Genomic DNA, 23,455 nt, shown 5'->3' on the forward strand with positions numbered 1-23,455 from the left:
GATGACTACTCGGTCCTGTTTGAAGACACCTCCTATGCAGACGGCTATTCCCCTCCCCTCAATGTGGCTCAGAGGTACGTGGTGGCTTGTAAGGAGCCCAAGAAAAAGTGACCCTGCCTGGTGGACTCGCCATCCCCCAACGACACAGGGCAGGACAGCAGAGGATGTGCTGGGATTAAACAGACATTCCTCCTCCACTCATCTCCTGGGTTTTACTTCTCCAGACCCTCTCCTCTCTCCAAACAGGGCAAGTTGGGGAGCTGGAGTGGGGAGCTGGCCGTATTTGGCCCCGTTGGGCGATCACTCTTTCAGCTCAGGGGTTCTCTTGGCTTGAAATAGAGACTCTGCATTGAATACAAGTCATAGTTTTGTTGTTGTTGTTGTTATTGTTGTTTTAAGACTGAGTCTTGCTCTATCGCCCAGCCTGGAGCACAGTGGCATGATCCTGGCTCAGTGAAACCTCCACCTCCTCGGTTCAATCGATTCTCCCACCTCAGCCTCCGGAGTAGGTGAGATTACAGGTGCACACCACCATGCCCAGCTAATTTTTGTAGTTTTAGTAGAGATGGGGTTTCGCCATGATGGCCGGGCTGCTCTTGAACTCCTGACCTCAAGTGATCCGCCAGGCTGAAGTGCTGAGATTAGAGGCATAAGCCACTGAGCCCAGCTCAAATAAAAATAGTATTTAATTTAATTTAATTACTTATTTATTTTCAAGGCAGAGTTTTGCTCTTATGCCCAGGCTGGAGTGAAGTGGCGCGATCTTGGTTGACTGCAACGTCTGTGCCTGGGTTCAAGCGATTCTCCTGCCTCAGCCTCCAGAGTAGCTGAGATTACAGGTGCCTGCCACCATGCTCGGCTCATTTTTGTGTGTTTTTTTTTTTTTTGCTTGTTTGTTTTTATTTTGTTTGTTTGTTTGTTTGTTTTAGTAGAGACGGGGTTTCACCATGCTGGCCAGAATGGTCCTGAATCATAATTTATTTTAATTAAATTTTATTTATTTATTTCTCAAGGCAAGGTTCACTCTGTCCCTCAGGCTTGAGTAGATTAGCCTAGTCACAGCCAACTGCAGCCACAACCTTCCTGACTCAGGTGATCCTCCTGCCTTCTCTTGCCAAGTAGCTGGGACTACAGGTGCCCACCACCACGTGCAGATCATTTTCTCAAATTTTTGTAGGGATGGCGTTTGTAATGCTGACCAGGCTGGTCCCAAACTCCTCTCCTCCAGTGATCCTCTGGCCTCAGCTTCGCAAATTGCTGGGATTATAGACATGAGCCACTCTGCCTGGCCCACAAATCATATTTTATTGTTTTTGTTAAAACTGATATTATTTTGTTCTTATTATTATTTTTTTCAACAGAATCTCACTATGTTGCCCAGGTTGGTCTTGAACTCCTGGGTTCAGATGATCCTCCCACCTCAACCTCCCAAATTGCTGGGATTACAGACATAACCTACTGTCCCTGGCCCTCAATTCATATTTGATTCTTGAGCCGCTTGGTCAGGCTTGATTCGCACACTCCCTCTGCAGTGACCCCGGGAGCCCCTCTCACAGCTCAGAGCGGAAGCTGAGGCTGCAGCCTGCCATCTTCTCCGCATAGTCCGCATCGAAGCGCTCATTCTGCGCCACGGTGAAGGTGGTCTTCCAGTCCCCAGCCATGCCTCGGGGAGGAAGGCAGGGAGCAAAGCTGGAGTCTCATCCCAGGGGAGTCCCCGAGTGCCTATGGGGAGGCTCCAGCCGCTGCTCCCACCCGCCCCAAACCCCGTGCTGGCCGGCGCCCACCTTCCTCATGAAGGGGGAGATACTGTGGTCCATGAACTCCTGGGGGACGGTGGTGTAGTTGGTCATAGGGTTCTTCTTCATCTCCTTGAATGACGTGTGTTGAACCATGAGGTCCACGGTCTCCTCCGGCAGGGAGCGCCCCACAAACTCCAGGATCTTCCGAATCTCCCTTTTGGGGTTCTGAGGAGCAGAGGCTCCTCAGTGGAGGCTAGGTTTGCCGATTTGGGAAAATAAAAGGGGTCCCCTTCTCTAACCTCAGAGGGGAACTGGCCACTTCCACTGGAAAACCCACAGAGCCAGCTCCTCGACCCCCGGGGCCCCGGTCCCTGGGGCAAAATGAATTGCTCTCTGCCCTGTGATCCCATCATGAGCTGGGCTTGGCTCCTATGGGTGAGGACTGGGATGGTTGTCTTCCATGACTGTGGCCCTGGGTGGCACACCCTTTGGTGGGGATAAGCAATAGGACTAAGTATCTAATCTGTGGCCACCCTGCAGCTGACTCACGCACAGGAGATGAGAGCTGTGTGGGGCCCCCTGCCAGATGGGGCTGTAGCGAGGAGGCCTTGACCAGGGAGGCAGGATGGGGAATCCGGACCTGTAGTGGGGGCCGCCCAGGAACGGGGCTGGGCAGCCTTGCGGGTCCCTGTGAGGTGCCTGCCCTCAGGTGTCACATGAGCGGAAGCATCGCACGTGGTCTCACCTCTTTCATGTCTTCATAGAAGAGGTAGAGAACAGGGTGGGTGTGGCTCAGCTCCCACCACTCCTGCATGTACTGGTACCAAGACCCGTAGGACACTGGAGAAACTGGCAGGGGGCAGCGACACAGGGTTGCTGTGTGTTATAGCCAGCACCTCTAGGCTCCACACCCTCCTTCCTCCCGTCAAACCCACCTTCTCTGGCCATAAACTTCTCCAGGAAGCTGTCCCAGGTCCCAGGGTCAGGGCGCACTTTGGCCATGCGATAGAAGTGGTAGTAGGAGACCGCCACATCCTTTGGGTTTCAGGCAACATAGACCACCTGTGGGGGCAGAGGACCCAGCCCCAGTGCCATCACCACACAGCCTTCCCCAGGCCAGCTCATCTCTTGGTTTAGCAAAGGAGGAACCTGAGGCTTAGCAGCTGACCTGCTTGAGATCTTACGGCACAGGTAGGGCCAAGCTGGGATTTGAACCCTGCTCAGATTTCAAAGCCTGGCCTGGTCCCTGGATCCATATTCTACACTAATGTAATCTGCATAAACGCCTTCACACCCCAATTTGGAGCAAGGCATGCCCGATCCCCTCCAGCTCCCTCCTCAATGGGCCCGTGAGCACCCACACGCTGCCTTTCTGAGGCAGACACTGAAGAGTCTTGTGTTTCTGGTCATCAGACCCTTGCCAGAGCAAGAAGCAGATGGTGTCCCCGCTGAAGATGAGACCAGGTTCAAAGAAGTGGAGCGACCTTCCCAGAAGAACAGGACCGAAGCTGGGTTGCGCCAGAGCCTCCTTCCCTGGATTCTCATGCCCCGCATCTGGACGTTTTTGTTCTTTTTGGTTTTTTTCTTTCTTTGAGTCGGGGTCTCTCTCTGTCACACAGGCTGGAATGCAGTGGTGTGATCATGGCTCCACTGCAGCCTCAAACTTCTGGGCTGGGTGATCCTCCCAGATCAGTCTCCCAAGAAGCTGATACCACAGGCACATGCTACCACACCTGGCTTTTTTTTTTTTTTTCTGGAAAGAGACTGCATCCCTATGTTGCCCATGCTGGTTTCTGACTCCTGGCCTCAAGTCAGCCTCCTGCCTTGGACTCCCAAAGTGCTGAGCTGATAGGCATAAGCCACTGTACCCGGCCTCACCTTGACCTTCTGATCCAACAGAGTCTGGGGCAGCAGAGCCAGGGGCAGGTGTGTCTTCAGGAGCCGTGGGGCCGGTGTGTCTTTCAGAGTCTCCAGCCCTGAGCAGTGGGTCAGGGAAGGTCTGGTGAGCTGAAGCCCCAGCCCTGTCTTCCTCCCCTCCCCTTGCACCCAGGACACGGTCACACACCTGAGGGAATCCCTGGGGCTTTGAACTCAAGGAAGGGCACCCGCATCAAGATGGGAGCTCGGTGACACTTCTCCAGGTCGCCGCCTTGGTAGATCATGTCCAGTATCTGGCTCACCCAGGTAGTCCCTGGAGAGGGAGGGAGCTGGGAGGTGAGCAGGCTGAGGGCACAGCCTCGCTGGCCAAGGTGGGGACTGCCGCCTGGGAGTGGGTGGGTGGCCCTCCTCACCTACCGGACTTGGGGTAGGTGCTGATGAGCAGGTCATCGGGCCGGGCCCGGAAGCTCTGCAGGGGTCCCAGTGCCTCTGCAAAGTACTTGATGAGCGGAACCCCCTTCACGTACTCCAGTGGCGAGCGAGAGGTGTCCTGGATCAGCTCCATGTTCCCGCGTCAGGGGCAGAGCCAGGCCCACTTCCTTTAACACCATCACAACAGCAAGAAAGTGGCATTCTTGCTTTCAGGGAAGTCACTGGGGCCTAGGGAGGCCCGAGTGACTTGCCCACACTCACAAAGCCAGTGAGTGACAGGGCTGGGGCTGAAACCAGTTCAGCCTCTAATGCGGTGGTTCCCCAGCTTGGCCACACCTTTCATTCACCTGCAGAGCTGTTCAAAATCCCAGGGCCTGGGCCATGGTGCAGACCAGTGAAATCACCCTCGCGGCGCCGGGCCCAGATAGCAGGTCTCCAGGAGCATCCATCTGCACTGAGGAAGCTCTAGGGCCTGCCTGTGCTGTCTCCCTACCAGCCAATGCCCTTTGTCTCACCATTTCCTGCTGTGACTCCCAGCCTCCACCCAGTGGGCTCCTCTCCCCAGTGCTCCCCTCCTTGAGCCCCTCAGGCCCCTCACATGTGGAAACCTACCAGGCCCACCAGGCCTGTGATCCACTTGCCCGGCCACAGTCCATCTGGGCTCCAGGACAAACATGGCCCATTGAGCAACTGAGCTGGTATTGGGGGCCAGAGCCTGGCGTGGGAATGAACAAAACTCTGATGATTCAGCAGAATGAGGAGGGGACATGGTGGCTCATGCTTGGAATCCCAGAGCTTTGGAAGCCCAATGGGGAAGAATCACTTGAGCCTTAGACTTTGGGACCAACCTGGGCAATATAGCAAGACCCCATCTCTAGAAAAAATATGTTTAAAAATGAGCTGGGCAGCCAGGTGCAGTGGTTCACACCTGTAATCCCAGAATTTTGGGAGGTCGAGGTGGACAGATCACCTGAGGTCGGGAGTTCGAGATCAGCCTGACCAACATGGAGAAACCCCTTCTTTACGAAAAATACAAAATTAGCCAGGCGTGATAGTGCATGCCTGTAATCCCAGCTACTCTGGAGGCTGAGGCAGGAGAGTCACTTGAACCCGGGAGGCAGAGGTTGCAGTGAGCTGTATCATGCCATTGCACTCCAGCCTGGGCAACAAGAGTAAAACTCCATCTCAAAAAAAAAAATTAAGTAATTAATTAATTAAAAATAAGTTTGAAAAATTAGCTGGGCATGGTGGCTCTCTCCTGTACACCCAGCTACCCGGGAGGCTGAGGCGTGATGATCATGCGAGCCCATGATTTTGAGGCTGCAGTGAGCTACGGTTTGGCCACTGCACTCCAGACTGGGTGTCAGAGCCAAGCCCTGTCCCAAAGAAACAAAAATAAAAAAGAAGGAAGGGAAGCCAGGCTGGGGTTCCCCTAGTGAAACTGGATATCCATGGGGAAGCAGCCAGTATGGCAGAGGCCTCGGCTACTGGAATGTTGGCTGCAGAAGCTGAGCAGTGTGAGGGCGTCCTGGGCCATTCCACTCTGGTACTCACCTGAGCTCTCTGGAATCTGGCTCTCTTGTCCTGGTGGCTGAGTGTGGGGAGTGTAGAGCTATGGTCTGCCCTGAGGGTGTGGTAGGTCCAATGTGGGAGGGATCCAGAGTCAGGGCCAGACTTGGGTTTGCTCCGGAAGGGGTGTGATTGAGAGTGAGGAAACTTCTCCATTACCCTCCTTAGCACCACAGCTGCAGCCAAGCTTAGAGTAATCTACAAAGCCAAGATGTGAGTTTAGTGTTTAGTTGTGATTAGAAAACACAAGAATAAAAGGCAAAAGAGCCCAATGTATGCATCTTTTTAAAATTTAGTTTAATTAATTAATTATTTATTTTGAGAAGGAGTCTTGATCTGTCGCCCAGGCTGGAGTGCAGTGGCATGATCTTGGCTCACTGCAACCTCCGTCTCACAGGTTCAAGTGATTCTCCTGATTCCGCCTCCTGAGTAGCGGGGATTACAGGCACCCACCGCCACACCCAGCTAATTTTTGTATCTTTAGTAGAGACGGGGTTTCACCATGTTGGTCAGGCTGGTCTTGAACTCCTAACCTCAGGTGATCTGCCCGCCTTGGCCTCCCAAAGTGCTGGGATTACAGGCATGAGCCACCGTGCCTGGCCCTTTTTTAAATGTTTTGAGCTCTCACCAGGTTCCTGAGCTGCCCTCTGAATTCCACCCTACAGGGCAGGCCAACAGAGGAGCTTTTTCTAATTCACCCAGCCAAGGGAAGTGAGCTGGTGAGTGGGGAAAAATGGGTACTCACTAGACAGAAATGGGGCAAGTCATGTTTCCCAGGGCAGTCTTGAAGGCACCAATGCTTCTAGTCCAGTGCAGCCTGCATGCAAGCCCCCAGCAGCCCAGGCATTCCAGACTCTGACCACAAGGCCAGTCTGGAGTAATATGTGTGGGCAGAGTTGAAGGGGCAGTGGTGGAGCAGAGCGTGGATGCATAGAACAAGAAAGAACAAAGACACTGGAGTCCCATCACCCTGGGAGCCAGCCCCAGTTTCATGGCTCTTGGAGAAACTGTTCTCGGAGGAACAGTTTCGTGGCTCTCGGAGTATCGCTAGAAGATCCTAGAAAAACAGCAGCTTGTGGCACATGCTTTTGTTTCCCTGGGTTTGAAGGAGGCTTCAAGAGGCCAGAGGAGGCTGAGGCTTGGAAGCCACAGGGCCCTGTGGAAGGAGTGTATCCCGCCATCCTCCTCGTTCTTTGTCCTCACTATTTAAAATTCAGGGTCAAGCTGGGCATGAGACAGGTAACCATCTGAGTAAAGGTGAGTCTCCCAAGCTTTCCAAGAATTGCCTGAGTTCAGAGGCAAGCGGGCAGGTGGGAGTGTGGGGGAAGCTGAGGCACGGGGCTTCCAGGCAGAGAAGAGCCTGCTCACATGCTAGGGCCACGGGCCCGTCCTCCCTCCTCTGGAAGCCCCTTGACTGGCAGGACCATGGGCTACTAGCTCTGCCCCCACCCTCAGCAACCAACAGAAGGCACCCTTGACTCAGACTTTGTATTGCATTCCAGAAAAAAACCCCAGACCAGCAGTGGGTGGCACAGAAAAAAGGTGGGAGGGGGGTTACACAGATCAATCCTATGAGGCAGGGGTGACTATTATTCACATCTTAGAGATGAGGAAATGGAGGTGGGGGGGTTAAAATCCTTGCCCCCAGGGACTAAGCTGGCCAGTGTCCTGTGAGCAGTTATTGATTGTGTCACAGCCTCACCACTGCAGCCAGAGCTGCCAGGTCACTGAACCTCTGCAGGGCAAGCCCCCTACTCACTCAGATTTACTGAGAGCTCAGTAGAAGCCAGGACCATCGTCTGTTATTTTATTAACTATTTGTTGGGTCAGCTCTATGTGGGACTTTGTTCTACAGCAGTGACAAGAGCTGCCCTCAGGCAGTTTAGTACACAAGTTCGGATGGGGTTTAATGAGATGCATAACATTTGTAGTATGGCAGACAATAAAAGTGTTCAGGAAAGGGGGGCGGGCAGGGAAGTGCACAAGAAAGAGCCCCAATTTTATCATATTTTATTTTTTTAGAGACAGGGTCTTGGTCTTTCCCCCAGGCTGGAGTGCAATGGAGTGATCATAGCTCACTTCGGCCTCCAACTCCTGGCCTCAAGCCATCCTCCCACCTCAGCCTCCCGTAGCTGGGACTACAAGCATGTGCCACCATGCCTGGCTTCTCAGGGCTGCAATTTTAAATCGGGCGATAGGGAAGACCTCCCTGTGGAGGTGGCAGGTTATCAAGACAGAAGGTGTAGAGAAGAACCTTCCAGTCAAAGGAAAAAGGCAGGTCCTGCTGTTTTCAGGAATGGCCATAAATACTATCATCCCCATCTTAGAGACGGGGACAGGGTCGCAAAATTATCAGGGCGTTTCCTGGCTCCTCAACAGCTGGATCCAAAGTCCTCTGGAGGATAAGCCGCCCTGCCTGGAGCCGACCTCCCCTGGAGCGCGCGGTCGCGCAGGGCGCACAGGCCTCTTGGGCCCCGGGACCGGCTCAGGCTCAGGCTCGGCGTCAGCAAAGAGACCTGCGTGGCGCCCTGGGGCGGAGGAGGCCCGAAGGCCAGTGGTCAGTGCGGTGCGGCGGGCGGAGGTCGGGGAGCAGCGGGACCGGAAGGCGCGCCCAGGGCGGGGATGCCAGGCCCACTCCAACCGCGGCGGAGTATGGGGCGGTCAGGGCGGCTCCAGGCAGGGGTCGGACCCCAAAACGGGCCACACGCCGTCGCCCGGTCTCCTTCCTTACCCGAAGGGCGGCCACCGCAGACAGGAAGCCGTGCAAGACGAGCACAATCTCCCTGGGGAGGAGAACAGCGATGTCCTACGAGCCCCGCCGCGCCCCACTGCGGACGTAGCCCAGCGCCCTCGCCGCGGGTTCCCTCCTATCCCACCCGAGAACGGGGTCCTCACTCCCGGCTTCAGCTGAGCCCCAGGCCCTGCAACTCCTGAAAGCACGCCCCCTGCACCTGCCCATCTCAGGCCCCGCTTCCAGCCCAGGTACCCACCTGTTCCCGCTCCTCTCCCTCCTGCGCTCCACCCGACTCCAGCGTGCCCATCAAGACCCCTGCGCTGGACCCCAGCCTGGATCATCACCCTTGCCTCAGACAGCTTCTCCCCGGATTTCCACCGCCGAGATTCCCAGGGCACAGCCTCCCCGTTATGCTCCTCCCCTGCGACTGGCTCAGTCCTCGCCCTGGACGCCCCGCCCATGTCACAGGCCTGGCGGGTCCCTCTCATCAGGCTTGTGCCCCCCGGTTCCACTTCCTCCAGGAAGCCTTCCTCCGGACACGGAGACTCTTCCCCTCTTATCAGGGACCTCGCCCACTGGTCCGCCAAGCTCCACCTTTTTTGCGGCCCCCATTGTGCTGCTGGACCCAACGAACAGGGTTGACAGTGAACCCCACATAGACAGGGCCCGGGTACCAGGGATTCAGGCAGTAGAGCAGCTGGACGCTGAAGAAGTGCCCGGCCTCACCCCGATTCCCGCGGGACCCTTCGAATTTTAGGAACTTTTCACTAACGAAACACATTTCTGTGTCAGCACCGACATCAAGAAGAGAACCTCACCAGTACCTCAGAACCCGCTTTGTCCCCCCCCCACCTCCCGTTTCTTCCCTTGGGTGCCTGCTGTGCTGCCGTCTCACCCATCTGTAGTTGAGCACAGCAGCCCCTGTAGGCCACCTGGCCGATCGGGTCACAGTCCTGCTGGACCCTCAGGTTCACTCAGGGGCTGGGGGCTCCCAGGAGTTCCTTCAACAGCTCAGTGCAGCATGCTGGGGGGGTCAGGGCCAGCACCTGTCCCTGGGGCCTCAGTCCTCCCTTCCTTCCCACAGCGGCCAAGATCATAGGTCTCTACAATGACTCGGAGCCACCCCGGAAGACCATGCGCAGAGGGGTGCTGATGACCCTGCCCCTGTGGATTGGGAAGCCCAGTGACAAGTGAGGGCAGCAGCTGCGAGAGAGGGACTGGTGCCCAGGGGCTGGACTGACCCTTTGTTCTGCTCACAGGCCCCCACCCCTCTGTGGGGCCATCCCCGCCTTGGGACTACATGACCAGACCTGGAGACGAGGTGGCTGCCTGGGTGAAGGCCGTGGATGGGGATGAGCAGTGGATCCTGGCAAAGGTGGTCAGTTACCGCCACGCCACCGAGTGACACCAGCTCCAGGGCTGCTCTCAGCCCCTCCTGTCCCCCTGCCCCACAGCCCCAGGATAACTACTCTATCCTGTTTGAAGACACCTCCTATGCAGAAGGCTACTCCCCTCACCTCAGTGTGACCCAGAGGTACCTGGTGGCTTCCAAGGAGCCCAAGAAAAAGTGACGCCAGTTGGGCGCGGTGGCTCAAGCCTGTAATCCCAGCACTTTGGGAGGCCGAGACAGGCGGATCACGAGGTCAGGAGATCGAGACCATCCTAGCTAACACAGTGAAACCTCATCTCTACTAAAAAATACAAAAAAACTAGCCGGGTGAGGTGGCGGGCGCCTGTAGTCCCAGCTACTTGGGAGGCTGAGGCAGGAAAATGGCGTAAACCCGGGAGGCGGAGCTTGCAGTGAGCTGAGATCTGGCCACTGCACTCCAGCCTGGGCGACAGAGCGAGACTCCGTCTCAAAAAAAAAAAAAAGAAAATAACAAAAAAAAAAAAGAAAAAGTGATGCCGTCCGGTGGACTCGACGTCCTCCACCATCCTGGGGCAGGACAGCAGAGGATATGCTGGGATTAAACAGACATCCCCTCTCCACACATCTCCTGGGTTTTACTTCTCCAAATCCCTCTCCCCTCCCCAGATATGGTGACCTAGGGAGCTGGAGGCTGGGGGAGAGGTGACCATATCTGGCCCCACTGGGCATTCACTCTTTCAGCTCAGAGTTTCTCTTCCTTTCCAATACAGGCTCTACATGAACACAAATCGTATTTTATTTTAATTGAAATTTATTTTCTTTGGAGGGAGGGTCTTGCTTGTCATCCAGGCTGTAGTGTATGGGCATAATCGTAACTCACAGTATCCATAACCTCCTGGGCTGAAATGATCCTCCAGCCTCTGCTTCCCAAGTAGCTGGGACTACAGGTAAGTGCCAGCACATGTGGCTAATTACATTACATCTTTGTAGAGATGAGGTCTCACTATTTTACCAGGCTGGTCTCAAATGTGTGGCCTATTGCGATCCTCCCAGCTCAGCCTCCCAAATCGCTTGGATTGCAGACGTGAGCCACTGTGCCTGACTCAAAAATCATACTTGATTCTTGAGCCCATTGGTCAGGCTTGATTCGCACACTCCCTCTGCAGTGACCCCAGGAGCCGCTCTCACAGCTCAGAGCGGAAGCTGAGGCTGCAGCCTGCCATCTTCTCCGCATAGTCCGCATCGAAGCGCTCATTCTGCGCCACGGTGAAGGTGGTCTTCCAGTCCCCAGCCATGCCTGGAGGAGGAAGGGAGGGAGCAAAGCTGGAGTCTCATTCCAGGGGAGGCCCCGAGTGCCTATGGGGAGGCTCCAGCCGCTGCTCCCACCCGCCCCAAACCCCGTGCTGGCCGGCGCCCACCTTTCCTCATGAAGGGGGAGATACTGTGGTCCATGAACTCCTGGGGGACGGTGGTGTAGTTGGTCATAGGGTTCTTCTTCATCTCCCTGAATGACGTGTGTTGAATCATGAGGTCCACGGTCTCCTCCGGCAGGGAGCGCCCCACAAACTCCAGGATCTTCCGAATCTCCCTTTTGGGGTTCTGAGGAGCAGAGGCTCCTCAGTGGAGCAAAACAAAACAAGTCCCCTCTCTAACCTCAGAGGGGATCTGGCCACTTCCCCGAGAAACCCCGAAGAGCCTTGATCCCCGGGGCCCCGGTCCCTAGGGTAAAATGAATTGCTCTCTGCCCTGTGATCCCATCATGAGCTGGGCTTGGCTCCTATGGGTGAGAACCAGGATGATCTTCTTCTGTGACTGTGGCCCTGGGTGGCACACCCTTTGGTGGGGATATCTAAGCAATAGTATCTAAGTATCTAATCCGTGGCCACCCATGCAGCTGACTCAGGCACAGGAGATGAGAGCTGTGTGGGACCCGCTGCCAGGTGGGGCTGTAGCCGGGAGGCCTGGGCCAGGGAGGAGGATGGGGAATCCGGGCCTGCTGTGGGGGCCGCCCAGGAACGGGGCTGGGCAGCCTTGACGGGTCCCTGTGAGGTGCCTGCCCCCAGGTGTCACATGAGGGGAAGCATCGCAGGTGGTCTCACCTCCTTCATGTCTTCATAGAAGAGGTAGAGAACAGGGTGGGTGTGGCTCAGCTCCCACCACTCCTGCACATGCTGGTACCAGGACCCGTAAGACACTGGAGAAGCGGGCAGGGGGCAGCGACACAGGGTTGCTGTGCATTGTAGCCACCACCTCTAGGCTCCACACTCTCCTTCCTCCCGTCAAACCCACCTTCTCCCGCCATGAACCTCTCCAGGAAGCTGTCCCAGGTCCCAGGCTCAGGGTGCGTCTTTTCCATACGGTGGAAATGGTAGTAGGAGACCGCCACATCCTTTGGGTTTCGGGCAACATAGACCACCTGCAGGGGCAGAGGACCCAGCCCCAGCACCATCACCACACAGCTCGCCCCAGACCAGCTCACCTCTTGGATTGGCAAAGGAGGAACCTGAGGCTTAGAGGCTGACTTGCTTGAGATCTCACGAGATCTCACGGCACAGGTAGGGCCAAGCTGGGATCTGAACCCTGCTCAGAAGCCAAAGTCCTGCCTGGTCCCTGAGACCATATTCTATACTAATATAATCTGCATCAATGCTGTCACACTCCGATCGGGAGCAAGGCATGCCTGGTCCCCACCAGCCCCCTCCTCTGCTGACCTGTGAGGACCCACACACTGCCTTTCTTAAGTGTACACTGTAGAGACTCACTATCTTGGCATCGGACCTTCATCAGAGCAAGAGATAGACAGTGTCCTCTCTCAAGATGTGATGAAGGCTGGGCACAGTGGCTCACGTCTGTAATCCCGGCACTTTGGGAGGCCAAGGTGGCCAGATCACCTGAGGTCAGGAGTTCAAGACCAGCCTGACCAACATGGCCAAACCCCATCTCTACTAAAAATACAAAATTAGCTGGGCATGGTGGCAGGTGCCTGTAATCCTAGCTCCTTGGGAAGCTAAAGCAGGAGAATCACTTGAACCCAGGAGGCTGAGGTTGCAGTGAGCCGAGATCACACCACTGCACTGCAGCCAAGGTGATAGAGCAAGACTCTGTCTCAAAAAGAGAAAAAAAAAAAAGATGTGGTGATGAGCCTCGCAGAAGTGAGGAGGCCCTTCCAGAAGAATAGGAACATGGCTGGGAGGGCGCCTGAGTTCCCTTCCTGGCTTTCCTTGCCACTCAGCAGGAACTTTTTTTTTTGTAGAGATGGTTTTGCTGTGTTGCCCAGGCTGGAGTGCAGCAGCAGGATCAGGCTTATTGCAGCCTCCAATTTGCATAAACAATCCTCCCCGCTGAGCCTCCTAAGTGGGAACAGTCTGTGCCACCACACCAGGTTTTTAATTTTTTTTGTAGAGACGGGATGTCATCTCTACAGCAATGTTGCTCAGGCTGGTCTCCATCTCTTGCCTTCAAGGGATCCTCCCACCTCAGCCTCAAATTGGGATGACAGGTGTGAACCATTGTGCCAGGCCTCACCTTGACCTTCTGATCCAACAGAGTCTGGGGGAGCAGGGCCAGGGGCAGGTGTGACTTGATGAGCCGTGGGGCCGGTGTGTCTTTCAGAGTCTCCAGCCCTGAGCAGTGGGTCAGGGAAGGTCTGGTGAGCTGAAGCCCCAGCCCTGTCTTCCTCCCCTCCCCTTGCACCCAGGACCCAGCCATGCACCTGAGGGTTCCCCTGGATCATTGGCCTCAAGGAAGGGCACCCGTATGTAGATGGGAGCCCGGTTACACTTCTCCAGGTCGCCGCCCTGGTAAATCATGTCCAGTATCTGGCTCACCCAGGTGGTGCCTGGAGAGGGAGGGAGATGGGAGATGAGCAGGCTGAGGGCACAACCTTGCTAGCCAAGGTGGGGACTGCCGCCTGGGAGAGGGTGGGTGGCCCTCCTCACCTACCGGACTTGGGGTAGGTGCTGATGAGCAGGTCATCAGGCTGGGCTTGGAAGCTCTGCAGGGGTCCCAGTGCCTCTGCAAAGTACTTGATGAGCGGAACCCCCTTCACGTACTCCAGTGGTGAGCGGGAGGTGTCCTGAATCAGCTCCATGTTCCTGCGTCAGGGGCCAGAGCCAGGCCCATTCCCTTAACACCATCACAACAGCACCGTGTGCGGAATTCTTTTTTTTTTTCTCAGATAGAGCCTCACTCTGTCACCCAAGCTGGAGTGTAGTGGCACATTCTCAGCTCACTGCAAACTGTGCCTCTTGGGTTCAAGCAATCCTCCTGCCTTGGCCTCCCAAGTAGCTAGGATTACAAGCGTGTACAACCATGCTCAGCTTTTTTTTTATTTTAAGTAGAGACGGGGTTTCACCATGTTGGCCAGGCTGGTCTCGAACTCCTGGCCTCAAGTGATTCATCTGCCTCGGCCTCCCAAAGTGCTGGGATTACAGGTGTGAGCCAGTGCCCGGCTGCCCCTTGGCAGAGATTTTGCTTTCAGGGATGTCACTGAGGCCTAGGGAGGCTGAGCAACTTGCCCGTGCTCACAAAGCCAGTCAGTGGCGGGTTTGGGACTGAAACCAGGTCAGCCTCTAGTGTGGTGGTTCCCCAGCTTGGCCACACCTTTCATTCACCTGCAGAGCTGTTCAAAATCCCAAGGCCTGGGGCATAGTGCAGACCGGTGAAAGCACCCTCGCGGCGCGGGTGTGCGAAGGCCTTCAGGAAGAGTCCAGCTGCACTGAGGAAGCTCCAGGACCTGCCTGTGCTATCTCCCTACCAGCCAGTGCCCTTTGTCTCACCATTTCCTGCTGTGATCCCCAGCCTCCATCCAGTGGGCTCCTCTTCCCAATGCTCCCCTCCTTGAGCCCCTCAGGCCCCTCACATGTGGAAACCTCCCAGGCCGGCCAGGCCTGTGATCCACTTGCCCGGCCACAGTCCATCTGGGCTCCAGAACAAACACGGCCCATTGAGCAACTAAGCTGGTACTGGGTGCCAGAGCCTGGTGTGGGAATGAACACTCCGATGACTCAGCAAAAGGAGGGGCGCAGGCAGGGTGACTTCCGCCTGTAATCCCAGAGCCTTGGGAGGCCAACAGGAAAGGATCCCTTGAGCCCCGGAGTTTGAGACCAACCTGGACAACAAAGCAACCCCTCTCCTCTACAAAAACATTTTTCAAAATTAGCCGGGTGTGGTGGCTTGCTCTTGTAAGCCCAGCTACTCAGGAGGCTGAGGTGGCAGGATCGCCTTAGCCTAGGAATTTGAGGCTGCAGTGGGCCAGGATCCCACTACACTCCAGACTGGGTGACAGAGCAACACCTTGTCTCAAAAATCTACAAAGGAAAAGCAGGAATGGAGGGGGATTCCGGCCAGACTAGGTTGTCTAATTGAAATGGGATATCCACGGGAAAGGGCAGGGATGACAGAGGCCTCAGCTTCTGGAATGTTGGAGCCACAAGCTGAGCAGGGTGAGGGGGCCCTGAGCCATTCCACTGAGCCACTCACCTGAGCTCTCCGGAACCTGGCCTGTGCTCTCCTTGCCTGCAGGGGCTGAGTGTGGATACAGTGTAGGGAGTGCAGGGCTGCTCTCTGCCCTGAGGGTTTTGAAGATCCAATGTGGGAGGGATCTAGAGTCAGGGCTGGGACTTGACTCAACTCCAGGAAGGAAGGGGTGGGGTTGAGGGTGGGGAAGCTTCTCCATTACCCTCCTTAGCACCACAGCTCCAGCCAAGCTTGGAGTGATCTACAAATCCAAGATGTGAGTTTAGTGTGTAGAAAACATAAGAATGAAAGGCAAAAGCGGCCAACATTGGTATTTGGGTTTTTTTTGTTTTGTTTTGTTTTGTTTTTGAGCTGTCACCAGGCTCCTGACCCTCCCTCTGAACTCCACCCTGCAGGGCAGACCAACAGACAAGCTTTCTTTTTTTTTTTTTTTGTGAGGAGTCTCGCTCTCTCGCCCACGCTGCAGTGCAGTGGCACGATCTCGGTTCACTGTAACCTCCACCTCCTGGGTTCAAGTGATTCTCCTGTCTCAGCCTCCCAAGTAGCTGGGATTACAGGTGTGTGCCACTACACCCGGCTAATTTTTCCTTTTTCAGTAGAGACGGGGTTTCGCCATGTTGGCCAGGCTAGTCTCAAACTCCTGAGCTCAGATGATCCGCCTGCCTCGGCCTCCCAAAGTGCTGAGATTACAGTCCTGGCTGACAAGCTTTCTCTAATTGACCCAGGCAAAGGAGGTGAGTGAATGGAAGGGAAAGGTGGGATAGGCAGGCCCGGGAAAAGTCACCTACCTGCTGGCTACAGGCCAGTCTTGAAGGCGGCAGGGGTTCTGGCCCAGTGCAGTCCATAGGCCCCCAGCAGCCCAGGCATTCTAGGCTCTGACCACAAGGCCAGTCTGGAGTGATGCGTATGGGCAGAGTGAAGGCACAGAAGTGGAGCAGAACATGGACGTATAGAACAAGAAAGAGGCTGAGCGTGGTGGCTCACACCTGTAATCCCAGTACTTTGGGAGGCTGATGTGGCAGGATCACATGAGGTCAGCAGTTCAAGACCAGGCTGGCCAACATGGTAAAACCCTGTCTCTACTAAAAATACAAAAATTAGCTGGGCATGATGGCGGGCACCTGTAATCCTAGCTACTTGGGAGGCTGAGGCAAGAGAATCACTTGAACCCAGGAGGCGGAGGTTTCGGTGAGCCAAGATCATGCCACTGCACTCCAGTCTGGGCAACAGAGTGAACCTCTGTCTGAAAAAAAAAAAAAAGACCTGGTGTAGTGATTCATGCCTGTAATCCCAGCACTCTGGGAGGCTGAGGCGGACAGACTATGAGGTCAGGAGTTCCAGACCAGCCTGGCCAACATAATGAATCCCCGTCTCTACTAAAAATACAAAAATTAGCCAGGCGTGGTGGCACATTACTGTAGTCCCAGCTACCTGGGAGCCAGAGGCAGGAGAATTGCTTGAACCCGGGAGGCGGAGGTTGCAGTGAGCCAAGACTGTGCCATTGCACTCCAGCCTGGGTGACAAAAAAAAAGAAAGAACAAGAAAGGACAAGGACACTGGAGTCCCATCGCCCTGGGAGCCAACCCCAGCTTCATGGCTCCCGGTCAACTTCACAGAGCATCAATAGAATATCCTAGAAGAACAACAACCCTGGCAAGTGCTTTTCTTTCCCTGGGTTTGAAGGAGGCTCCACAGACAAGAGATTAGAGGCTCCACAGACAAGAGACTGGAAGCCACAAGGCCCCGTGGAAGGAGGGCGTCCCCCCATCCTCCGTGGTCTTTGTCCTATTTGCATTCAATTCCAAGGTAAGTCTCCCAGGCTCTCAAGAATTGCATGAGCTCAGAGGCAAGTGGGGGAAAGCTGAGGCATGGGGTTTCCAAGCAGAGTAGAAGCTGTTCACATGCTAGTGCCAGGGGCCCCTCCTGCCTCCTCTGTGCCCCTGAGGAAGCCCCGTGACTGGCAGGACCTTGGGCTGCTAGCTCTGCCCCCACCCTCGGCATCCACCATAAGGCACCCTTGACTCAGACTTTATTGTACTCAAGTAAAAACCCGCCGGACCCGCGGCAGGTGGCACAGAAAAGAGGTAGGAGGTGGGTAGGGACACTGAGGATCAGGTCTCCAGCAGGTCTGTCCAGTGTGCCTGCAGAGGCAAGAAGGCTGGTCACAGGCAGACCAGGGCAGACAGCAGGGTAGGGAGCCCGCCACCAAAGCCCACTTACCTCTTCTAATTCTGAGTCTTCTACTTCTTTCTCAGTGTCCATCTGGCACAGCCAGATCAGGTCTCCCCAAAGCAGTGACTTCTCACAGCTACCAAGGAGAGGGGCAGGTAGGAGATACAGAGTCAGATGCCACAAGCCCCCTCCAGTATGGGCCCTAGATGCTGAGATGAGGACTCAGCTGCCTGGTCCTGGATTGCACAACTGGGCACCCTCTTCCCAGAGCTGGACCAGGCTGGGGCTGGGGGACTGCACTCACCTAGGGCATTGGCCCTCTAGGGGCAGAAGCTGCCCTGGTTCTTCCCGAAGGAACTCCTCTGCCAGGCAGATCATGTGTGCCCTTAGCCAGCAGCCAGGGTGGGGGCAACACAAGGGCCCCTCTTCATCCTGTCCCAGGCAGCCGGCAGTTAAGAGACAAGCAGGGAGAGGGAGCTGGCAGCAAGCCCCCTGTGCAGCAGGCACTGTTCCCGGCATCACACAGCTCCATCCCGTTAGGCAGCAGTAACTCTTATTTGCATCTTACGAATGAAGAAACTGAGGTGCAGAGTTAAAATCCTTGCCCCTGGGACTAAGCTGGTGAATGCCCTGTGAACATCAGCAGTGACTGATTAAGTCACAGCCTCACCACTGCAGCCAGGACTGAACTTCCTCACAGCTCAACAACCCCCGGCAGGTCACTGAATCTCCACAGGGCAAGTCCTCTACTCACTGGCAATTACCAGGAGCTCAGTAGAAGGCACCCATCGTCCATTATTTTATTAAATATTTAGGCTGGGCACAGTGGCTCATGCCTGTAATACCAGCATTTTGGGAGGCTTAGGTGGGCAGGATCACCTGAGGTCAGGAGTTTGAGACCAGCCTGGCCAGCATGGGTGAAACTCCGTCTCTACTAAAAATACAAAAATTAGCCAGGCGCGGTGTCAGGTGCCTGTAATCCCAGCTACTCCAGAGGCTGAGGCAGGAGAATTGCTTGAAACTGGGAGGCAGAGGTTGTGGTGAGCCAAGATCGCACCATTACATTCCAGCCTGAGAAACAGAGTGAGATTCCGTCCCAAAAAAAAAAAAAGAAAAAGAAAAAGAAAATTTCTGGGCCATCGGCTCTGTGCAGAACTTGGTTCTACAGCAGTGGTAAGTGCTGCCCTCTGAGAGTGCAGTATAGCAGTTGGGGTGGGAGTGACTAATGAGATCAAGAAAACATGTAGCATGCCAGACAATATTCAGTGTTAAGGGAAAGGGGGTAGCAGAAAAGTGCACAAGAATGAGCTGCAATTCATTACATTGTTTTAGAGACAGGGTCATGTCCAGGCATGATGGCTCACGCCTATAATCCCAGCACTCTGGGAGGCTGAGGCAGGCAGATCACTTGAGGTCAGGAGTTTGAGACCAGCCTGGCCAACATGGTGAAACCCCATCTCTACTAAAAACACAAAAATTGGGCAGGTGTGGTGGCACACTTGGGAAGTTGAGACAGGAGAATCGCTTGAACCTGGGAGGCGGAGGTTCCAGTGAGCTGAGATCACTGCACTCCAGCCTGGGCAACAGAGCAAGACTCCCTCTAAAAAAAAGAGAGAGACAGACAGGGTCATGCTCTATCGACCACACTGGAGTGCAGCGGGGCGATCGTAGCTTACTGCAGCCTTGAACTCCTGGGCTTAAGCAATCCTCCCACCACAGCCTTCCCAGTAGCTAGGATTACAGTCTCCTGCTTGCCACCATGCTCGACTACTCAGAGCTGCGATTATAAATCAGGAACCAGAGAAGACCTCACTGAGAATGTGGTAGGTTATCAAGACAGATGGCCTAGGGAAGAATCTTTTCATCAAAGGGGAAATGGTGAAGGCCCTGAGCAGGTCCTGCTTTGCTCAGGAATGGTCGTTAAGTACTATAGCATCTGCATCTTAGAGATGGGGATAGGGTGGCCAAAGAGTGTCAGTGGGTTTCCCTCAAGAAAGAGCTGGATCCGAAGTCGTCTGGACCGTGCCTGGGGGGGGACCTCACCTGGATGGTCTGGGCGCACAGGGAGCAGCAAGCCCCTGGATCCCCCTGGTCTGGCTCAGGCTCAGCGTCATCAAAGGGACCTGCGCGGCGCCTTGGGGCCGGGGCCTGGGGCGGTGGAGGCCCGAAGGCCAGGGGCACGTGCGGCGGCGGCGGCAGGCAGAGGTCCTGGCGGAGGTCGGGGCGCAGCCAGCGCAACGTGAGCGGGAGGCGCGCCCAGGGCGGTGCGCGCAGCATGTGCGCCAGCACGCGCAGGTGGAATGCGAAGGCCGTCTCTCCACGCAGGCGAGGCCCCACGTGCGCCAGGCGGCGCGAGGCGTGAGGATGCTGCCAGGCCCACTCAAACTGCGAGCGGGGTACAGGGGCGTCAGGGCGGCTCGGAGCAAGGGGCGGACCCCAAGCCCTCGCCCGGCCGCTGCCGCCCGGTCTCCTTCCTTACCCGAAGGGCAGCCACGGCGGACGGGAAGCCGTGCACGACGAGCACCATCTCCCTGGGGAGGAGAAAGGGGGTGTCGCTGTCGCAGCCCAGCGCCTTAGCCGCGGGTCCCCTCCAATCCCACCCAAGAGCGGGGTCCTCATTCCCGGCCTCAGCCGAGCCCCAAGCCCCGCCCTGAAGGCACGCCCCCTGCACCTGACCACCTCAGGCCCTGCCTCCAGCCCAGGTACATATCTGTCCCCCTCTCCTCTCCCTCCTGCGCTCCACCCGACCTCAGCGTGCCCACCAAGACCCCTACGCTGGAACCCAGCCTGGATCACCGCCCCCGCCCCAGCTAGCTCCTTCCCTGAGTTCCGCCGCGGAGATGCCCCGGGCACCGCCTCCCCGTCACGCTCCTCCCCTGCAACAGGCCCAGTCCCCACCCCGGACGCCCCGCCCATGTCACAGTCCTGGCCGATCTTTCTCATCAGGCCTGTGCCTCGTGGGGTCCGCCTCGTCCGGGAAGCTTTCCTCCCGGCACAGAAGCCCTCCCTGTCTCACCAAGGCCCTCGCCCGCTGGTCCGCCAGGCCCCGCCTTTTTTGCGGCCCCCATTGTGCTGCTGGACCCGACGAGCAGGGTTGACAGTGAACCCCACGTAGACGCGGCCCCGGTACCGGGGGTTCAGGCAGTAGAGCAGGTAGACGCCGAAGAAGCGCCCTGGCCTCGCCGTGACCCCCGCGGGACCCATCGGGCCTTGTGGTTCGGGAACCGCAGCAGGGGGTTGATTGCCGTGACCTAGGGTCCAGGGGAGGGGTGGATCGCTAGGGTTGCAGGGTGCTTGCTTCGGAACAAGCTCTCGGGGACTATCCGGGGGCAGCCTGGAGGCCGCCGTAGCGCGGGTACGTGCCCCTCTCCTCTGGAGGCAGGTGTAGAAGTCCGACAGCGGAAGCCAGACTGCTGTCCTGTCGGCGAGTGCCTACCATTCAGCATTGGCTCCGCCCGAGTCCCACCTTCCTCAGACTGTGACTGGCTGACAGATGGCAAGCGCGAAAAGCCCGGACCGTTGGAAAGCCCGGCTGCTCGAGGGCGGAAGTGCTGCGTTGACGTACGCCTTAGTAAGGGCGGAAGTGAGTTTACCAGCGGAAGTGGCTCCTGTAAGGCTGCAAGGCAGCGTGGCCGGCGTCGGAGCAGGGGTTGTGTCCCCGCTGGGCTGCCGTCCCAGCTGGACTACCGCCATGGAACTCAGCGCCGAATACCTCCGGGAGAAGCTGCAGCGGGACCTGGAGGCGGAGCATGTGGTGAGTTGAGCCGCCGGACGGGAGAAAAGAGCTTGGGAGGCAGGTTCGGCACCATTCATGTTCTTCCGCTCGGTAGGAGGTGGAGGACACGACCCTCAACCGTTGCGCCTGTAGCTTCCGAGTCCTGGTGGTGTCGGCCAAGTTCGAGGGGAAACCGCTGCTTCAGAGACACAGGTGAGGCCCTGGGAGCACCTTGCCCAGCGCGGTCTCAGCTCCTCCACCACAACCCCAGCCACTCCCCGTACCCCAGCAACCTAACTCCCGCACTCCCCCGCAGTGTGGCTCAGGGACCTTGAGGATCCCGCCTTCGTGACCCCTGCTTCGAGTATTTCGATGTAGACCCTCTCCCCACGTACGTGTTCCCACGGCCTGGGGACTACAACCTTGGAGACACTCACAGTCTCTTGGATCACCCTAGTCTCGGGGTGTGCGATCCTCACCTGCCTTTTCCTAACCCCATCTCTCGCCCCAGGCTGGTAAACGCGTGCCTAGCAGAAGAACTCCCGCACATCCATGCCTTTGAACAGAAAACTCTGACCCCAGAGCAGTGGGCACGTGAGCGACAGAAATGAGGGACTGGGATCTGCACAGCCATTAAATTATAAATCTGGACCAGCTTCTGTGTCGGTGTGTGTGTGGGAGGGGTGCTGAGGCCGAGTCTAGGACCTGGCCTCTCCCTGCCCTGCCTCCGTCCATTGTTTTACCTTGGACACGTCCGTCTCTCCATCTAGGCCTCTATCCCTGCTTGTAAAATGAAGTTCTACTGTAAAAGTCCCTTCCAGGGTCTACCGAGAAAGCCTTCTCTCTCTAACTCTGTGTAGACGTCTGGGAGTCTGTACTGCCACCAGCCACCCAGCTCCCAGAGAGCTCAGGGTTCCTGCTCTCTGCCAGCCTTCAATATGCAGAGATGAGAAAGTGATCCGGGTTTCAGGACCCTGACCAGTTGAACAAACCTCTCCCTCTCCCCGACATCACTGCAGTATCAGAGGCACCATATAGAATTCCACATATTCCCTGCAGGTTCCCCCGACCTTCTCAGGCCCAAGAGGGAATGGTGCCCAGGTAGGGGCTCATCAACACCTGGAATGCTGATGTTTTCAGACCCGCTGGAGAAGGTTCCATTGGCCCCATAGCCCTGGGCTTGATGTGTCTACAGCTGCCCCCTGGAGGACCATGGAAGTTTTCGGAATAGTGGGTGTGGGACGGGGATGGGGTGAGATTAGAGCAGGAATATAAGGCTGACCTGAGTCAGAAAATTGGGACAGGTGATGCCCCGGTATCAGTCTTCACCACGGGTTAGTAGGGTTGCTAGGACCTTGTTTTTTTCTAATTGTTTTTTGTTTGTTTGTTTGAGACAGGGCCTTCATCTGTCGCCCAGGCTGCAGTAGAGTGGCACCATCTCAGCTAATTGCAACCTCTGCCTCCCAGGTTCGAAAGATTCTTGTGCTTCAGCCTCCTGAGTAGCTGGGATTACAAGCATGCACCACCATGCCCGGCTAATTTTTGTACTTTTAGTAGAGACAAGGTTTCACCATGTTGGCCAGGCCGGTCTCAAACTCCTGGCCTCAAGTGATCTGCCTGCCTTGGTCTCCCAAAGTGCTGGGATTATAGGCGGGAGCCAGCGTACCTGGTCCAGGTTGCTAGGACTTTGAACAGAGGTCCCTGAGACCTAGGGAGGGAGCCCCAGTTGGGGCCAGGGCTTGTTGAGAGTGAGAAATTGCAAGTTTCAGCCATCACACACTCTGTTCTCCTGCATTTTGTTTGTTTGTTTTTGTTTTTTTTTTTTTAGATGGAGTCTTGCTCTGTTGCCCAGGCTGGAGTGCAGTGGCGTGACCTGGGCTCACTACAACTTCCGCCTCCCGGGTTCAAGCGATTCTCCTCCCTCAGCCTCCCTAGTAGCTGGGATTACAGGCACATGCCACCACGCCCAGCTAACTTTTGTTTTAGTTTGTTTGTTTCTTTTTGAGACGGAGTTTTGCTCTTGTTGCCCAGGCTGGAGTGCAATGGCATGATCTTGGCTCACCGCAACCTCCGCCTCCTGGGTTCAAGTGATTCTCCTGCCTCAGCCTCCCGAGTAGCTGGGATTACAGGTATGCGCCACCACGGCTGTCTAATTTTGTATTTTTAATAGAGATGGGGTTTCTCCATGTTGGTCAGGTTGGTCTTGAACTCCCAACCTCAGGTGATCCGCCTGCCTCGGCCTCCCAAAGTGTTGGGATTACAGGCATGAACCACCACGCCCGGCTTTCTTCTTTGTTTTCTTCCCACACCTCTACTGCCCAGGTAGTTTTCTATGGCATACTGAAGAGGTGGGGCCTGGAAATGAGGCC

At 56.1% G+C, this 23,455-nt stretch overlaps 3 protein-coding genes and 1 pseudogene across 8 annotated transcripts; 1 reads left to right on the forward strand and 3 right to left on the reverse strand.

The window, feature by feature from the left end:
• Nucleotides 1-1,463: 1,463 nt before the first annotated feature.
• LOC117087602 lies at nt 1,464-15,320 on the reverse strand (annotated as a pseudogene). Its single transcript, XR_004438860.1, has 8 exons — nt 15,203-15,320; nt 4,035-4,186; nt 3,805-3,930; nt 3,618-3,715; nt 2,675-2,801; nt 2,485-2,579; nt 1,781-1,964; nt 1,464-1,663 (listed from the first exon to the last, which is right to left on the reverse strand). The product of XR_004438860.1 is annotated as a sulfotransferase 1A1-like (transcript).
• On the reverse strand, nt 10,502-15,335 carry LOC117087597 (sulfotransferase 1A3). Of its 2 annotated transcripts, XM_033218009.1 has the most exons (8): nt 15,203-15,335; nt 13,664-13,815; nt 13,434-13,559; nt 13,247-13,344; nt 12,011-12,137; nt 11,821-11,915; nt 11,140-11,320; nt 10,502-11,018 (listed from the first exon to the last, which is right to left on the reverse strand). In XM_033218009.1, the coding sequence occupies exons 2-8, from the start codon at nt 13,809-13,811 to the stop codon at nt 10,906-10,908; spliced, it is 888 nt and encodes a 295-aa protein (XP_033073900.1). In that variant the 5' UTR covers nt 13,812-13,815; nt 15,203-15,335; the 3' UTR covers nt 10,502-10,905. The 2 variants fall into 2 exon arrangements, with proteins under 2 accessions (XP_033073900.1, XP_033073899.1); XM_033218008.1 differs by lacking the exon at nt 15,203-15,335 and having other exon boundaries at nt 13,664-13,845.
• SLX1A (SLX1 homolog A, structure-specific endonuclease subunit) lies at nt 13,886-20,817 on the reverse strand. Of its 2 annotated transcripts, none has more exons than XM_033218013.1 (6): nt 20,388-20,781; nt 19,851-19,902; nt 19,415-19,756; nt 17,676-17,803; nt 17,420-17,507; nt 13,886-13,923 (listed from the first exon to the last, which is right to left on the reverse strand). In XM_033218013.1, exons 1-6 carry the CDS (start codon nt 20,573-20,575, stop codon nt 13,915-13,917), a joined length of 807 nt encoding a protein of 268 aa, XP_033073904.1. In that variant the 5' UTR covers nt 20,576-20,781; the 3' UTR covers nt 13,886-13,914. The 2 variants fall into 2 exon arrangements, with proteins under 2 accessions (XP_033073904.1, XP_033073903.1); XM_033218012.1 differs by lacking the exon at nt 13,886-13,923 and adding an exon at nt 17,213-17,340 and having other exon boundaries at nt 20,388-20,817.
• BOLA2B (bolA family member 2B) lies at nt 20,193-21,740 on the forward strand. 3 transcript variants are annotated; one of them, XM_033218014.1, is made up of 3 exons: nt 20,193-21,125; nt 21,202-21,299; nt 21,598-21,740. In XM_033218014.1, the coding sequence occupies exons 1-3, from the start codon at nt 20,865-20,867 to the stop codon at nt 21,695-21,697; spliced, it is 459 nt and encodes a 152-aa protein (XP_033073905.1). In that variant the 5' UTR covers nt 20,193-20,864; the 3' UTR covers nt 21,698-21,740. The 3 variants fall into 3 exon arrangements, with proteins under 3 accessions (XP_033073905.1, XP_033073906.1, XP_033073907.1); XM_033218015.1 differs by lacking the exon at nt 21,598-21,740 and adding an exon at nt 21,403-21,591; XM_033218016.1 differs by having other exon boundaries at nt 20,801-21,125; nt 21,240-21,299; nt 21,598-21,648.
• The last annotated feature ends 1,715 nt before the right edge of the window (nt 21,741-23,455 follow it).

This window comes from Trachypithecus francoisi, unplaced genomic scaffold, assembly GCF_009764315.1.
Source record: "Trachypithecus francoisi isolate TF-2019V2 unplaced genomic scaffold, Tfra_2.0 Lachesis_group10, whole genome shotgun sequence".
Taxonomy (NCBI): Eukaryota; Metazoa; Chordata; class Mammalia; order Primates; family Cercopithecidae; genus Trachypithecus; species Trachypithecus francoisi.